At 51.1% G+C, this 17,699-nt stretch overlaps 1 protein-coding gene across 1 annotated transcript in view; it reads right to left on the reverse strand.

Moving 5' to 3' along the window:
* ANO1 (anoctamin 1) overlaps window positions 1–17,699 on the reverse strand; it is a 163,262-nt gene that overhangs the window by 56,931 nt on the left and 88,632 nt on the right. The window contains 7 exon segments of the mRNA XM_043969515.1: window positions 376–414; window positions 2,119–2,174; window positions 2,674–2,739; window positions 5,260–5,305; window positions 7,259–7,313; window positions 10,695–10,846; window positions 11,707–11,805. Coding sequence (XP_043825450.1) covers window positions 376–414; window positions 2,119–2,174; window positions 2,674–2,739; window positions 5,260–5,305; window positions 7,259–7,313; window positions 10,695–10,846; window positions 11,707–11,805 — 513 coding nt within the window.

A 17,699-nucleotide genomic window follows, 5' to 3' on the forward strand; every position in this document is an offset into this window, starting at 1 on the left:
TGAGACCCAGAGACATCAAGTGACTTACCTAAGGTCACCAAGCTATGAAGTGTCAGAGACAGGATTTAAACCCACATCTTCTGACCTAAGTCCAGGGCCCTTGCCATTGTACCAGGCTAATGACTTAGAATCCCTGGCTTCCTTGGAGTCTCAATTCCAGAGCCCACCTCCTCCAGGAAGCTCCCCTGATTCACCAGGTTGTTAGTATTCACTCCCTCTCCAAACATTTATGTATGTTCATAACTCCAAGTACAATGGAAGCTCCTTAGGCAGGGGCCCCAAAGCTGAACGCCATGTCCTGCACACAGCTGTTGCTTAATGGATGCTGGTGGCTGGCTGCGATGGGAACCAGCTGAAAACTCTGCATTAACTTACTTTTCTGTCATTTAACTCAACATCTCCTTCAAAGTCACCCTGTAAAAAAACACACAGAAAAGTTACATGACTCCATGGTGAGGGCTTTCTCTCATGCCCTCGGGGGTGTGCTCATGTAGCTTCCCCCCCATCCCCCATAGGTCTACTGGTTGCCACAGAGACAAACCCTCGGGTTCGGGTCTCCATACCCAGCTGGTCTCACAGGACAGAGACAGATTAAATGGGAGCTCATGGTGAGGATGGGTTGTTCTGTTCTTCCTACTTGTATTTCTGGCACCCGGTAGAATGCCTAGCACATAGTAGGTGCTTCATCAATACTTGTTGATGGGTTACAGAGAGCCTTGGCCAGGTTTTGGGTGCGGATTCTGGATCTGCTACTTGCCCCTGGGTCACCATGAGAGATGCAGGGCTTCACTTTCCCCAATTGTAAAAGAAAGGGTTTGACTGGGCGGCCCTTCCCAGCTCCATGGTCTATGGTTTAGGATGGAAGCGTTTCCATTTCACAGACGAGTAAGTGGAGATCGAGACTCTTCTCAGGCCACACCATGCTTGTGTTCCCATGATTGCTCCCAGCCTACAGTCCCAGTACCCTGCTTTCTAGCCCCATGGGCTTTCCACTACCTGGCTCCTAGCCCATCTGAAGCCCTAAGCTCCACCATAAGCACGCTTGGAAGATCCCCAGGTTCCCACAGTGCTCACACTGGCCTGGTACCCGGTTCTGGTAAAACGTCCCTCAATTTTGGCCCTGTTTCTATAGAGACAATCAGAACGGGGTGGCTCTTCTCGTCAGACAGAGGGCAGCCAACTACAGATGGGCTCCCATCTGCCCAGGGGACACAGACCCGAGGGAGGAGTCTGGGAAGCAGCTACTTATTCTGGAAAAGTCAGGTCAGGCAGATGGTCAGCTCTGAGAAGCCTGGTCTTCAGCTGCCCCCACGAGGTGGCCTTACAAGCAAAGAAGAGCAGGGGGTCTCGCCACCCGGCATGCAGGGCCAGAGCCAACCCTGGCACTGTGCACGCCACCTTACCCCCCAATGTGGGTGACTGCAGTGGAAATCTCTCCTGGACCAGTGAGACAGCCTCCCAAGCTTCCTGGCTTACACACCCTTTCTTTTGACATCTGGGGAAAGTGACACCCTGGGTCCCTTCTGGTGACTTAGGGAGCAAGTAGTACATCTGGAATCCAAACCTGAGTCCAGAGCCAGGGCCCTTTCTGATCAATCAGCAGTTAGGACGTGCCCTGCCGTAGCCAAAATCATCTTCCTAAATACATGCCTCTCCCCTGTTCAATAATGTTGGGGCTCCCTATTACATCTGGCCTCAAATACAAAGCTCAAACTTGTCATCATTAGGCTCTAGGGTCACTCATTTACCCACCATTCCTCTTCTACTCATGGCTCTGGTCAAAGGCTGCTTTCGGCTCCATGAGCTCAGCAGGCTATTCCCCCCCCCCCCCCCGCCTTTGCCCAGGCTATCCAGCACACCAGATGCACCCTTCCTCCTCATTGCTGTCTCCTAGAATCCTCAGTCTCCTTCAGGGTTCACCACCCCGGGTCCCTCCTCCCAGGGGAAGCCTTTCTTGATCCCTTTGGACTAGCAATGTTCTCTCCTGTGTCAGATCCATGTATTTACTCATCGGTGTAAATGGAGTTACTATTCAGGGAACAGAATAAAGTGTAAGCTTTCTAGAGCATTTCCCACTTCCCTTTAAACAGGGATGAGACGCTTTCCCCGGTCACTTACATCGTGCAGGGGGTAGGCTGCGCTATACACTCCATTGGCCAGGAGGCTGGTGATTCCTTAAAAAGAGAGGCATTCGAAGGATTAGTGACCAGCCCCACATCCCCTGTTCTCCTGAAATCAGCAGAAATATCTCAGTCACTGAAAGAATGTCCTCCAAGAGAAGTCAGTAAGTTTGGCTCCCCAGAAACCAGAAATCCCTCTGCACTGATCTTCCCGGAGAGGCTGCCTCGCTCACGGCTGTTACCGAGCAGCAGATTAAAACATGCTCAATTTTCAGGATTAGAAATTTACAGAGGAAAAAAGAGAGCGTTACATCTGGGAGGGACCGAGAGCAAGTTACTCCTATTACCCCACCTGCTTAGGAGGGAAAGCCTGCAGATTCGAAAGTATGTATTTGAGGGGTTAGAAAAGAGCAAATCACGAGGAAAACACGGAAGGGGAAATTGATGGTGTGAGGAAACACACATACAATTTGAAAGGAGGCTGGAGACTGGCTTGAGAAGCAGGAGGGAGTTTTCCCACAGCCTTGGGCAGGAGCGGGAGGACCGGACTTACCATATTGGCCACATTTCCTCCTTTTATTTAAAAGAGCAGAATCCTTCTTTCTTCCCTCTCCTTGCCCTGTTTACACATCAGTCTATTAGTTACAAGAATGGGCCTCCAAGCACTTTAATGTTGCATTTGGAAATAAAAGAAACACGCCGACAGGGAATGGGAGCTGAGGGACTTGGGAAGGCTCGGGGACAATCCCCTTCGGGGACTGGGCTTAGACCCAAGCCGGGGCCACCAAACTTCTGGGCCCTTCCGGCAGGGGGATGTTTTAAGGGTCAGGGATGGGGGGAGGCTAGCTTCTCATAAGCCTCTGTCTGGTACAGTGGAAAGGATGTGGTTCTCGAGTCAGAAGATCTGGGTTTGAATCCTGCCTCCAAGGCTGACAGGTCCATGTGACACTAGGTGTGGATTAAACTCCAGTCCTGTTTTGCTCATCTATGCAATGAGAGGTTGGGACTTTTGGCCTCTAAGAGCTCGGATAGGGTAAGCCAGGTGAGTCCTTGGAGGGCGGGGGCTGGGTCCTGCTCTTCTCATGGGATCCACAGGGCCTTGCACATGGAAATGCTGACTCCAGGGAAATGGATTCAGACTGGACTCCTAACCGTGCTCTGATGAACAGGAGGAATAGTCACTTTAGGGTTACAAAGTGCTTCACAGCTACCACCTTGTTGGAGTCTCACAATAACTCCAGAAAGTTGCCACTATTGACACTCCCATTTCACAGAAAAGGAAACTGAGGCAGACAGTTTTCCACTGTGCTCCCTTGAAGGAGGCCTGACCCAGGTGAGTGTGTCTCCCCATGCCCAGAGGCAGGAGTTAGGACTAGAGGTGAGGCTGCTCAGGGCCGAGAAGGGGCCAGAGGAACGCAGCACCCACCATTCAGTACCTCGGCTGAGGAGGAATGTGGGGCATGGGAAGCTTCTCTGTACCTGGAGGGGGTTTTCCAGGAAGCACAAGATGGGGAGCTGAAAGGGATGAGTCACTTCACTAAACCGGGACTCAGTTTCCTCACCTGGAAAACGAGGCGGCTGGACTAGGTGGCCTCTGAGACCTCTCTCTGTATGAGAGCACATCCCTCCATCTCCCACTTCCCTGTCTTTGTCTTGGTTGTCTCCAATCCCCCCCCTCCACCAGCTACTTGTCTCCCCACCAGAATGGCAGCTAGGGGGAGGGGGAGCCACATTTTTGGCCTTCTCTGAATCCTGGGCACACAGAAGGTGTTTAATAAATGATAACGGATTGACTGATGGATGGCTTCTGGTGTCACCTCCCTTTCTCCCCAGTCCCTGGACATAAAGCCTTCATCAGCTGCAGGAATGGGGCAGACCCTCCAAGAATTTCTGTTGCTGAGGTTGCCTCAGTGGTCCTGCTCATCAAAGCCCTCTGTCCCCCAGGCCTGTCAGGGCAGGTTTTCAGCTGCCAGAGAAGCAGGAGAAAAAGCTTGGCTGCCCACCCTATGTAGGTTCTCTAGGGAGGGACTTTGACCCCCACAGGGAGTCAGTGGTGGTTAGAATGAGCCTCCCTGGGACAGACGGACTTCGCTTATCGCCGTCTCTGCTCTGAGCCGTGAGTGGTTCACGGCAGCTCTCCATGGCATAGCGGGTCCCCAGCCGTCCCTGCCTGGGTAGCCGGGGGGATGGCCAAGAAGGGGCTGCTTTTCTGTCCTTGGCCCATGTCCCGTCCCTAAGACTGGAGGGTCTAACAGAGGCTCCGACTCCAGGCCAAGACAAGCTCACGTGAGGAGCCCAGGTCTGGGTGGCGCCCAAGATCTTAGAAGGCCCAGCACCAAGCAGAGAGCCTGAGGAGATCCTTCATGAACTGAGCCCCCAATATCAAGTATCGTGATTCATGTCATCATCATCATTTCCCAATGATTACTGAGTCCTCTCGAGTAAGCGATGGTCTCTCGGTGCCCTTCAGTGATGGCCAGTGTCATTGAGATCCCCTGCCAGAGGTTAAAGGTTCCCGATATAGACCAGCATACAATCCTAGCACCCAGGAGGCCCTGGGCCAGCTGACCCAGACAGGACCAACATTTAAAAAAATCCTTCCAGCTCTCTTGTTGAAACCTTGCATTAAAAGTCCCAGCAGGGGCAGCTAGGTGGCGCAGTGGATAGAGCACCGGCCCTGGAGTCAGGAGGACCCGAGTTCAAATCCGGCCTCAGACACTTAACACTTACTAGGTGTGTGACCCTGGGCAAGTCACTTAACCCCAATTGCCTCACCCCCCAAAAAATAAATGAATGAATGAAAATAAAGGGGGGGCAGCTAGGTGGCGCAGTGCGTAAAGCACCGGCCCTGGAGTCAGGAGGACCCGAGTTCAAATCTGCCCTCAGACACTTGACACTTATAGCTGTGTGACCCTGGGCAAGTCACTTAACCCCCATTGCCTCACCCCCCAAAAAATAAATGAATGAATGAAAATAAAGGGGGGGCAGCTAGGTGGCGCAGTGGATAGAGCACCGGCCCTGGAGTCAGGAGGACCTGAGTTCAAATCTGCCCTCAGACACTTGACACTTATAGCTGTGTGACCCTGGGCAAGTCACTTGACCCCCGTGGCCTCCACAACCGTGGCACGGCTCTCCTTACCCATGCTGGCTTTGGAACAAGTTGTTCTCTTCAAGATCTCGTAGACCTAAGTCAGAGAGACAAGAACAGGGAGAGAGACGTCTCACCTTTAAGAATTCCAGGTCTGGGGAGCCTGGCGTTCCATGCACACAGTCAACAGCCTTCTTCCCTACGACCCCAAATGCCCATCTTCACCAACTCCAGGGAGCGAGCAGACCCATGGCCCGTGATCCCAGAGGGAAGCCTGGGACTGGACTCTGAAATGGTGTCAGCGATGACGCCCCAGCCAAGGCCCGCGTTCCTGAGGACCCTAGAGAAGCCTGCTTGTGTGGGCCCTGGGAAACATTCCCAAAGGAACAAGACTGTGAAAGTCATGGGGTTGTAGCTGGTTCTGTCCCTCGTTCCCACCATCTAGAGGGCCAGGCCTTCGGTGTTGTCCAAGGCTTTTTGCCCAGCTGCCACGAGGTGATACGTGGTCTGGTGGAGCCCAGCTCGGTGGCACAGGGGATGTCACACACCTTGCTGTCTTTTCAGAGCTAGGCTGAACTGGGTGGCCAGATGAGGTCACCCAGGATGAGGAAGGGCCTCAAGGTCACACTACTTAGGGCCTGGCTGAAGTGAACTTGGGGGGAGGGGGAGGGTTTGCCTGAAGATGAAAAGATTCCAGCAGACAAGAGCTGGGTCTGAAGCAACTGTTGGCCTCCAGAGGGCAGAACCAAGAATAGTGGATGGCAGAAAGGACAAAGTCTGCTAGATTAAATAAATAAGCCCCCCACCCCCAATGAGGAGAGCTGCCCCCCAGGGAAAGATACCCGTACTCTGGGCCCCATAGCTCAGAAAGGCTGGTGATTGGTGGGGAATGCTCCAGGCACTCTTGTCCAGGCCCGTGCTGGAGCAGACCAGGCCGGACTAGGAGCAGAAGTGGCGCACTACCTTGGAAGAGGGTCTGAAATTGGTTTAAGCTGCTCCCTCCTTCCCAAAGGGGGCCAGCCAGCTCCTTCCTTAATGGGGGCAGCCCTTTCTGGGGCTCTTTGGACCTTCATCTGTCAAGTGAGGTGAGTGTTTTAAAGAATCTTTAAGTTGCCTCCCAGTTTGGAATCTCAGCCCCTCTGAACTCACTCCCAATCCAGCCAGGTCCTCAGGTGTCTGGGTCTTCAAAAGCCCATTGCTAAGAGAAGAGAGACTCTTTTCAACTCCCTCCCAAGACCACCTGGCACATTCTTCTGGGGCAGCAGAGCTGGGCTAACCAAAGCCTCTTTCCCCCTACGTCTAGCAGAGCCACTGGAGTGGTGCTGGGCAGCCCCAGAGCAGGGCCACCTGACCCCCTCCTCCTGTCCCCCAGCTAGGCTAAAGCTGCAGGCTTGTTTACTTGCTCCGCAGAGAAGTCCTGGGAAGAACAACTTGGCCGCAGCATTAATTTCTTGTTGAGATAAAAGGCTTGCCCGGAGCCGGGGCACATCCAGCGTGAGGACTGGCTGCTTTCCCAGCGGGCAGCTGAGACCTAAACAGAAAGGCAGGCTCTGCACCAGGGCAGGGTGGCCCTGCTCAGATTGCAGGCCGTCATTTGTTGGGACACACCAGTGGGGGCACAATGTACACCCCAGACCCAGTGCCTGGCTCCTCTGAGACCTGCATCCCAGAAGAGGCAGGGCCAGGAGCCAATGAACTCCCAGGCCGTGGGGGCACGCAGGGTGCAGGAGTTTACACAACACAAACCCGGCTGAATTTCCAGGGGACTCTGAGAAAGGCACCACTTTTCTCTTTCTGCTTCAGGATGATTCAGGGCCAGACGTTATTCAAATGTGGGGACGTAAGTTCTCCTTCCTGCCTCTCTCTCCCAAGTAAGGCTTCCTCCCCACTTCTGGTCAGCACAGTATTCTGACCTCCAAAGTCTGTCACTTGTGATCATGGCCCGGGCACCCCCTTCCATCAGAGGAAGACGTTGGAAGGGACACTCATGCTGAATTGCCAAGGGCAAGCCCTCAGCCATAGGGGACACAAGAAGGCTCGCCATACTCACTATGGTGCTTCGAGTCTTGCTGTCAAAAAAGGAATCCTTATCGGTCAGGTCAAACCTGTGGGGAGATCGAAGAGAACACGCACTGGTTACTGGGCAGAGCCTTGGCCCATGTTCAACCTGCTGGGAACTGGGAAGTCCCTAACAACAAATGATAGCGGAAACAGGACCACTGTTGGCAGCTCGGAACGGAGACTGACCTCTCGGGCAACATTTCTGTCCAAGCCTCCCACAGGAGAGAAGGCCACGGGCAGCGGCCAGCACAGAGCAGCCCATTGCTGCTTCCTACAAGGCTCCCCGCCCCCCCCCAACTCACTTAGGGTAAGAACTCGTTAGGCTTGTCAGAGGAAGAAATACAGAAGCCTAATAGTCAGCTTCTCACTCACTAACAGTGAGTCCTCACCATGACTGTCAGGGAACAGTGATGCAGAGAATATTGTACTTGGGAGGCAGGCAGACCTGCATGACTTTACTAAATGTCTTAACCTCTCTGGGATGTGGTTTTCTTATGGCTAAAATAAAAGAGGTCACAGTCTAGGACAATCAGGTGGTGCGGTGGAGGGAGTACCAGGCCTGCAGTCAGGAAGACCTGAGTTCAAATCCAGCCTCGGACACTTCCCAGCTTTGTGACCCTGGGCAAGTCACTTCACCCTGGTTGCTTCAGTTTCCTCAATGAGCTGGAGAAGGAAATGGAGCCACTCCAGTATCTTTGCCAAGAAAACCCCAAATGGAGTCATGGCATGAAGAGTCAGGCATGACTGAACAACAAGTGGTCTAAAGTCCGGATCCCATGATTCTAAGCAAATATATACATGTTTTAAAGGTGAGGAAACTGACCCTCTGAGGAGAGTGTCAAGTCCAAGGTCATACACACACACACACACACACACACACACACACACACACACACAGAGTTAGTAAGTATGGGAACCTTCTGACAGAGCCAGCAGCAGTAGCCCTGGGGGCCGCCAGCTCCAGGTCCCTAAGGAGGACCCAGTAGGGTGTGGCTGCATCTTTCAGGGGCTTTGCTCAGCCACCAAGGTTGCACTGGCCTGGGTTCAAATCACACCTCTGACACTTGAGAGCTGTGTAATCAACTCTCTCTGAGCAGCCACTTCCAGGCAAAAAGGGGCCTTAGATGGCATTTAGCCCAACCTGTAGCCAGCCCACAAGAGTGGGGGTGGTTTAGTGCAGAGAACAGAGGTCCTGATGCCAAGCTGGGTGGCCACAGGCAAGTCACTGCACCTCTCTGAGACAGAGACCAGCTAAAACTCTGCCTTGCAGACAAGCTGCACCACATCTGGTTGCTCCAACACAGCTGAACCCACAGATTTCTCAGCTCATGGACAGCCTGGTGGTCCTACAGTCCAAAAAACTCCAAATCCTGTATCAGACTCTTGCTAGCTGTGTGTCCCTGAACCAGTCACCCAAGTGCTGTTTGCCTCAGTTTCCCCATCTGTAAAATGGTACTGATAATAGCACCTGCTCCCAGAGTTGTTGTGAGGAGCAAATGAGATGATAACACATGGACTCCCAGAACTTGCAGCCCTACAAACACTAGTTATCATTACTGCATTGTTGTTGGTGTATATGTGGCTGGAGGGGTTGGCCTCCCACCCAAGAAGACTGTGAGGCTCCAGGGCTCGGGGAACTTTGCTGTTCTCTAGACAGTCAACCATGTTTCTCTTCCCTGAGGGAGCTTACAGTCTCAACAGGGCACCCATGGAGATACCAATGACATGACAGCATCACCAGCCTTGCACAGGAGGGAGGGAGGAGGGGGAGGAAGAAGGAGGGAGGAGTTGGGGGGGGAGGGGGAAGAAGGAAGGAGAGGGGAGGAGGAAGGAGGTGAAAAGAGGGGAGAGGGAGGAAGGAAGGAAAAGGTGAAAGGAAAGAGGGGGGAGGGAGCAGGAGGGAGGAGGGAGGAGGAGAGAGGGAGGAGCAAGGAGGTCCTTGGCCGTTACTGTCCAGAGCCTGTGAGTCCCAAGGTAAATCCTGCCTGTTCCCACCCCAAGCCAATGGTGTCTGTGGTGGCATCTGGCATGGGCAGCCAGCACTGAGCCAGTCAGGATAGGGGGAAGTTTCCTAGCACACAAACTAGGTTTGAATGCTGGGCTGTGGGACCTTGGGCCAGTCCCTTGCCCTTTGCTGCATCTCTCCATTATCGGAGGGCTGGGATCAGCAGCATCGGATCCCTGGGCCTTGACAAATGGGGCTATTTACGGGGACCCCCACCCCACCCCCAGGAAGCCCAAGGACTGTGGCTGTGGCCTCAGAGATATCTGTCAACAAGTCTCGCTGGCTTGCTCAACATTATTTACTTGTGAGATGACACCAGGGCAAAGAAGGTGGGGCAGACTTATTGATTTAGGGGCCTCTGGTTTCCAACCAAAGAAAACAGTATTCCCTTATTAGGAGTTAGGCCAACTGCCCTCGCCCAGGCCAGACCTCCCACCCGCCTTCACTGGCTGGCAAGAGAGGAGGAGCCGGTTCAGGCCTCCTACGGATCCTTGATCCCCGGCCCTCTTCTAAAGGGCTGACCCTTCTCAGAAGGCCCGATAGCTTGGCTGGCAGAGTCTCTGGGCCCGAGGTCCCCTCTTCCTCTGGAGTGGACAGCTGCTCTCAGACCACACCTGCACCACAAGGGGAATTATCCCAGGCCTCTACTCCCCCATGGTCCTGGTGGCACGGTGCACTCGCTGCTGGGCACGCCATCTCTCCCTACCTGTCCCACTCCCCAGCTCTCCCTGAGGACCAGGGACTAGGTGGTTTTTCATTCAATTCAATCCACAGGCTTTAAGAAAATACCCACTATGTGCCAGGGGATACAAAGTGAAGATGTTCCTGGCCCTTTGAGCCTACATTCTGATGGCTGGGAGGAACAAGCACATGCACATGCACATGTGTGTCTCATAGAAAAGGGAATTGAAAAGTCAAACAAATGGAATCCCAAGTGATATATTTGGGGGAGGGGAAGCACTAAGGCCTCCAGGTTTAATGATGGCTTTGGGCAGGCGGTCTCCCTTTTATAAACCTCACCTCAGCACTCCAAGAGGCAGAGGAGGAGGGAGAACGTTCCAAGCATGAGGGACAAGCTGGACAAAAGCCTGGAGGGAGGAGATGGCATGATACATGCAGGACAACAAGCCAGCTGGTCTTTGTATCCTCATAATCCTCATACCACCTGAATCCCTGCTGCCAGAGAGCAGGGTCTGGCACCCAAATCGATGGCCAATCCACCTTTCATGAATTACAGTGATTATGGGTGATTGACATCAATAGTGAATATATCCACAAACTCTCCTGGCAAAATAGCCATGCCAGGCCCATATGGAGCCAGCAGAAGACCCTTGCTTCTTTTCAGTCCCTAAAGACAAGATCAGCAGGTGCCCCAGCCCCAGGGGCCAGGCCAGGCTGGGCAGCATTAGTTCATACTCACAGGTGCTGCTTTTCCCTGGAGAAGGCGAAAGACAATCTCTTCACAGTCTGGGATTTCTGGTCTCCCACTCGAGGTTGGATGGGTTCCGTTATTTTCTGGAGGACGTTGTTAATTTTTGTGAGGAGGCCCCGGCTCTGGTTAATCTGGTACATCTTGAGATTGGGGGAGAAAAGGGATGGTTATCATTCAGCTGTGCAGGGTGGTGACTGTCCCGATCTGGTCCAGCACAGGCCTGAGAATGAACCTGCTGTAGACATTAAGAAAGACAAACAAACTCTGGGACAGCAAGTTCTTGGAAAAGACCTTCCCAAGGAGCTTGTGAGGAAGATGGAGAGAAAGCAGCCATTTTATCAAATCCAGCAAACTTTCCCCAGCACATTCAAAGAGATGCCTGTTCTCTAATAAACTATTTGATGATGCAAAAAGACATGGCCTGATGGACAGGCCTGTGTAGATGGCTCCTCATACCTCTGGTCCTTGTCTCTACAAAGAAGTAAACCAAGCTAAACGACCCCCAGGGAATAGGTTGTAAAATCCCTTAGTAACTGTTCCTTTTCAGTAGTGCAGTGAGCAGGAAATGGGATGAAAAGGGAAAGGATGAATTGGGTTGAGACACCACTGTGGAGGCCTAGAGCCCAAAGTTTAACTTAATTTTCATCAGCCATCAATTTCAGGGGGCTTTAAAGCTGTCTCTTCTAGTGCCTGAGCCTGGGGGCTGGTGGCTCACATGTCACAAAGTGCCAGGGTTATGCTTCTTCTCTACAAAATAGACAGAGAGGCAAGAAGGAACTGAAAAAATCTCTTCAACAGATCCCTGCAAGAGAAGGTGTGGTGGGAGCTCAGGTGTCTTCTCATTGTCACTGTGGAAAAACTCTGGAGGAGAAAAAAGAGCCGGCACCATTGGCATCAATTGACCAGCAAACCATCCCTCGTCAAGCAGCCCAGTTCCACGTCCCACTCCTGGGCTTTCCCGAGGCTAAGGAAGGGCTTGTATAGATAGACAACCACTGACCTTCTTGGTGGGCATTTTGAGTTTCAGAAATTCAGCCTCTCGGCACAGAACGTTCCAGGGGGCATGGATTTTCACAAATCCAATTCCGTGTATTTTAGTCTGGAAGGAGAGAAAACAGTTTCAATTGGGGCAGTGAGGGAACTCCTTGGGACTGGCACCCTGGCCCAATTTTTTTTTTTTTGCGGGGCAATGGGGGTTAAGTGACTTGCCCAGGGTCACACAGCTAGTAAGTGTCAAGTGTCTGAGGCCGGATTTGAACTCAGGTACTCCTGAATCCAGGGCCAGTGCTTTATCCACTGCGCCACCTAGCCGCCCCGCCCTGGCCCAATTTTAAACAACAGAAAATCGTCTAAGTAAACTCTGGTTTCTTAAAGGGCACCCTGTGAAACTGATAGGCATCTACCTGCTTAATGGGTGTTTGTGAACTCCAGCTTCCTAGTCAGCTGACATTGCCTTAGCAGGAGCATGAAGGCTGGAAAGCACATGGTATGTGTGGGTAACAAAGGTACTGTTTGACTGAGACTTGGAATGCATTGAGGGAGGAGGCACAGGAGAGTAATGTGAGGTAACGAAGAAGAAAGCAAGGGCATAGGAAGAGAGAACCGAGAGGTTGCGTGGATGAGCTGAAGTCGTCATGGGGTCAAAGGATCTCTATCCTTGGTACAGATCTGGACGATGTGACTTCTGAGCCAAGGACAGTGAAAAATTGGAAAGAATGAGGAATACTGTGGTAAGAGCAAACATCCCAAGCCTCAAAGAAAGGGCATTTCAGTCAGTAAGTGTGAGTTCAATTCAGGAACTTAATTTTTTTTTTACCCCTCATTTCATTCATTCATTCATTCGTTCATTTGTTTGTTCATATGTGATATTCCATTCCCTCCCCAATTACATGTTAAAACAATTTTGTAAACATTTAAAAAAAAAAGATTTGAGTTCCAAATTCTGTCCTCCCCCTTCCCTGAGATGACAAACAGTCTGATATGGTTTATACGTGGGCAATCATGTAAAGCATTTCCATATTAGTCATTTTGTACAAGACTCGAATTAAAAAAAAGAATGAAAGTGAAAAATAGCAGGCTTCAGTCTGTATTCATTCAGATAGTATCAGTTCTTTCTCTGGAGGCAGATAGTATGCTTCATCATTAGTCCTTTGGGATTGTCTTGGATCATTGTATTGTGAGAATAGCCAAGTCATTCACAGTTCTTCATTATACAATGTTGCTATTACTATTTACAATGTTCTCCTAGTTCACTTCACTATGCATTGGTTGTTCATGTAAGTCTTTTCAGATTCCTCTGAAACCCTCCTGCTTTTCATTTCTTATAACACAATAAGATTCCATCACCATCATCTACCACAGCTTGTTTAGCCATTCCCTCACTGATGCGCATCCTCCTGATTTCCCAATTCTATGACAGCACAAAAAGAGCTGCTACAAATATTTTTGTACAAATAGGTCCTTTCCCCTGTTTTTGGATGTCTTGGGGATATAGACCTAGCAGTGGAGTTGTTGGATCAAAAGGTGTGCACAGTTTGATAGCCCTTTGGACATAGTTCAGGAACCTGTTATTAAAGGGATGGCTAAAGTACCTTTAGAAAAGGAAACCACGATCATACAGGTCATGAAGATCAGGCTAAGCTGATTTTCTTTATTGAATTGGTTATTAATAATCTGGTAGATCAGGAGTAAAAAAAATACTAGAGGCTGCTTACCTTAATTTGAGAAAAGCATTTGAAAAAGTCTTTCAGAATCTATGCTTGTGGATAAGAACAAGAGATGTGGGCCTGATGATAGGACACTTGGGTGGACTGAGAAACGGAGGGATGCAAATGCCTAAAAGTAAATAGTTACTAACAAGCCCAGCTCAGTTTGGAAGGAGGTCTCTAGGAGAGTGCTACAGGGGTCTGCATTTGGTGCTGTGAGATTTGATATGCTTAGGAGAGTCTTGGACACAAGGACAGGTTAATTCCAAGCTCCTGGTTCACAAAAGCATATCCCCCTAGCAGCAGCATGCTGGGGCAGCCAGACTGAGCAGCAGAGTCAGGAAGATCCGAGGTCCAAACCAGCTTTAGATACTAGGTGTGTGACCTGGGCAAGCCTATCTCATGGACAGAACTTTAGCTGGGAGACTGAGGCCAAGTTTGTAGGTTGTTGGCAGTCAGGTGACCCGGGGGATAGAGCATCAGACTGAGTCAGGATGAGCTGGGTTTGAAGCCCGTTCCCAGCATGACCCCAGGAAACTCCCTTCACCTCTTTTATTCTCAGTTTCCTCATCTGTAAAATGAGGACCTTTAATGTCCTTGGAGGACGTGGGGGTGCCAGTGACCAGCCTGAGGTCACACACAGAGACAGCTGGAATTGGCAGCTGGGACTTCTGTCCCCAACTCCAGAGCTCTGTATATGGGATCATCCTTCCTTTCCCAAAAGAATGTAAGCCCACGGAGGGCAGGGACAATTTCATTCATTCCCCAAGTACCCACCACATGCCAGGCCCTGGGCACACAATTCCTGCCTTCCAGGAGCTTATGTTCCATTGGATGAAAAGAACATGAACAAAGAGAAATAATTTTAAATACATAAAATAAAATCAAAAATAGAGAAATTTATACACTTTAGAAATCAAATGTGTAACATAAATCTATCAAATGAATTGCTTTAAAATATATATATATATAATAAAATATAATTTATTTAAAAATATAAAGTTAAAAAAGTTCTTAATTGCAAAGCCTGAGGTATGCTAGCAACTGTGGGCACTGGAGTCACATTTTTTTCTTTCTATCCCCACCCCTAGCATATTGTTCAGCAGTAGGCCAATGTTCAGTGAATGAATCCCTCATGCTTATATATTTAGTTATTTTTTTTTATGCTAAACTTAGTCTTCATGGATGGTAACAGTGAATGAACTAACTCAGCATTGATTAAATGCCTACTGAATACCAGGCATCGTGCTGGCTTCTGAGGAAGACAGAAAGTGGGGCTTTGTGGGGAGTCCAGCTTGGGGAGAGGTTTCAAAGAGAAGTGGGTCACCCTGGTAGTGTCACCTGAGGAGATCAGAAAGGGGCAAAGCCAAGGACCCCCTGAGGGTTGAGGGGGAAAGATGGGTCCTCCAGAGGCACTGGGAAGGGCTACCCAGAGAAGGGGGAGTGCAGACAGAGCTTTGTGGATATATGGCAGGCAAAGATAGAAGGAATCTCAGGTTACTGAAGTCAGCACTGTCATTTTGCAGATGGAGAAATGGAAGCCCAGGGAAATCATAGGATCCTAAAGCCAGAGCTGGGAGGGGGTGGGGGGTGGGGCTCAGAGGGCAAGCCCCTCATTTTACAGAAGAGGACATTGAGGCCCACAGGGTCCAAATGACTCAGCCAAGGTCACACTCCAGGTAGCAAGGAGCAGAGCTACTCCAGAGCCAGCCAGGCTTTTAAGGAAGGCACCCCAGACACAGAGACCTTCCCAGGCCCCCCACTGGCCCAGCTCCCTGGTCCTGCACTCATCGGCTCACTGCTGGGGTACTGTGGGGAAAGGCTGGTGTGGCGGGGACCCGCCCTTGTGGGGAGTCAGTGTCCATCCCAGCCACACTCAGTAAATGGCTTCTGAGCTGTTCCAACCCTGAGAGGAATAGCTATCATCCCAAGGGGTTTCTCTCCATGCACAGTACACTGCCGCCCAAGAGACTCCAATTATATGCCTGGAAATCCATGGAGATGGCTCCTGACAGTGGCCCCCGACCTGCTGCTTGTTTCTGGCTTCTCCACCCATCTCTGGAAACATCTGGCCAGAACAGGGCGCCGGGTCATGGGACCCAGGGTGCTCGCAGCTCATGCACGATGGGTTAGCAGTGCCCAGCTTATTGGCCAAGGATGCTGGGAAGTTTGCAGAAGAGTCAGGGAACCGGGGCTTCATTTTTTCCCAAGCTGAATGCCAAAGCAGACGTGGGGCCCGGCAGGTTTCCGGCCGCTTCCCTCTAGGGGCTCCCAGACACAAGCGCCAGATAGATCTCATGGCTGTTTGGCCCCAAGCACCAGTGAGAAGACGCAAGTGAGCCCCGTCCCCCGCCCCAGGGTGAGGGGTGGGGGGAGAAGATTGTTCAAAGCCAGGCCTTCAGACCAACCTGCTGCGATTACTTCTACCCACCCCCATCAAAGCACAGACACAAACCAGCTCATTCAAAGGGAATGAGAGAGGGCAGCTAGGTGGCGTGGTGGATAAAGCACTGGCCCTGGATTCAGGAGGACCTGAGTTCAAATTCAGCCTCAGACACTTGACACTTACTAGCTGTGTGACCCTGGGCAAGCCACTTAACCCTCATTGCCCCGCAAAAACAAAACCAAAAACCAACCAACCAAACAAAGGGAACTAGACAGATTCTGTGACGGGGCCATGAGAAAGCTTCCTAACAGGAGACCAAAATGAAGGGGCTGCGAACCTCGGCTGGTCTGGGACACTGGGGGACACTTGGTTTTGGGGCTGGAGGGATTTGGGTTTGAATCCTACCTTCTAAGGGTGTTTTATCACAGTGCCTGGAATGTAGTAGGTGCCTAATAAATGTGGGTTGATTGCCAATGTGACATCAAGAATTGGAGCTGTGTCTCTTGGAGGGCCTTGTCTGCTCCTGATCTGACATATCGCCCACTTTTAGGAGGAGGGGAAACACAAATGGAGCCTTTTAAATCCATTATTTCCCCTTCTTCCAGGAAGCCCTCCCCAGCCCCGCATTTCCGGGGTCTTCCCTCTGATCATTACTTCCCATCTAGCCTGTCTAGAGCTCACTTTGTCTGGATTTCTTGACTGTTTCCGCCGACTGCCACAGGACAAGAGATTCTGTAAGAGTCCAGACTTCAGCACCAAGAATGGATCTAACAGAAAATAAACAGCACCAACACCACTCCCCCTGAGCCTAAGCAGAGCCTAAGTTAACCAGGGAGCCCTCCCTGCCCCCCAGCATGGTGGTTAAGAAAGGCTGCCTTGGGGTCCAGGGCTGAGCGAGACACATGAGATGCTTAACCTGGGCAGGAGGAAAAGTCCTTATGGGGCCATAAGGCCAAAGGCTCCAGCCTAGTCTCAGCCAGTCCCCAGGGGAGGGGGCTGAGCAAACACTCCAAGGATCAGAAGGATAGAACATACAGAGAGACTCACTGGCCCTCAAGTTCAGGAAAAAATGAAAACATGAGCTGTCGGGGCAGCTAGGTGGCACAGTGGATAGAGCACCGGCCCTGGAGTCAGGAGGACCTGACTTCAAATCCAGCATTCTATCCCCCCATGATCATCCCCATTTTACTGACAAAGAAAATGAGGCTCCTCAGATTCCTTGGTTTAGGGAAGAGCGAACGTGCAAGGTGGGACTCAACATAAAACTTATGTCAGCAGAGCACAAAACCATACAATTCTGTGGCAGAATTTGAACCCAGGTCCCAAGCCTGACACTCCTACCACACCCTGACACCTCGGAAGGATGTGTGCAGAAGACACAAAGCATCTGGAACTATTTCATGGTGACCAACTCCAGGTGCTGCAATTCCTACAATTTGGAACAGTTGCCATTTCTACAGCACCTGGTATGTGCCAGGCACTATGGTGGGCACTGGACAACTGGTAGCTAATTTGAGCCTTACAACCACCCTGGAGGCAGCTGTAGTTATGCTCTCCATTTTACACATGAGGAAACTGAGGCAGAAACAGGTTAAATGACTTTCCCAGGGTCACACTGCAAGTGTCTTCCTGACTGAAGACCCAGCACTCTATTGCCAACCACAAATGTCAAACGATCCTTCCAGGACCTGGGTAAGTCCTAGGGAATGAGTTGTCTGAGATCCAGAGTAGTTAAGGGCCACCCAGTTAGGGGTCCTGTAGGTGGGACTTGTATGCAGGTCTTGGGGAGTCTAAGCTCCCATGCTGCCTCTCCTGATCCTAGCCAAGAGGCTCCATCCTCTGGGAGAGTGAGGAAAACTCCCAACTGTAAGCTACCCTTCTTTGGGGACCACTGCCCACCCT

Source organism: Dromiciops gliroides, chromosome 6, assembly GCF_019393635.1.
Source record: "Dromiciops gliroides isolate mDroGli1 chromosome 6, mDroGli1.pri, whole genome shotgun sequence".
In the NCBI taxonomy this organism is placed as follows: domain Eukaryota; kingdom Metazoa; phylum Chordata; class Mammalia; order Microbiotheria; family Microbiotheriidae; genus Dromiciops; species Dromiciops gliroides.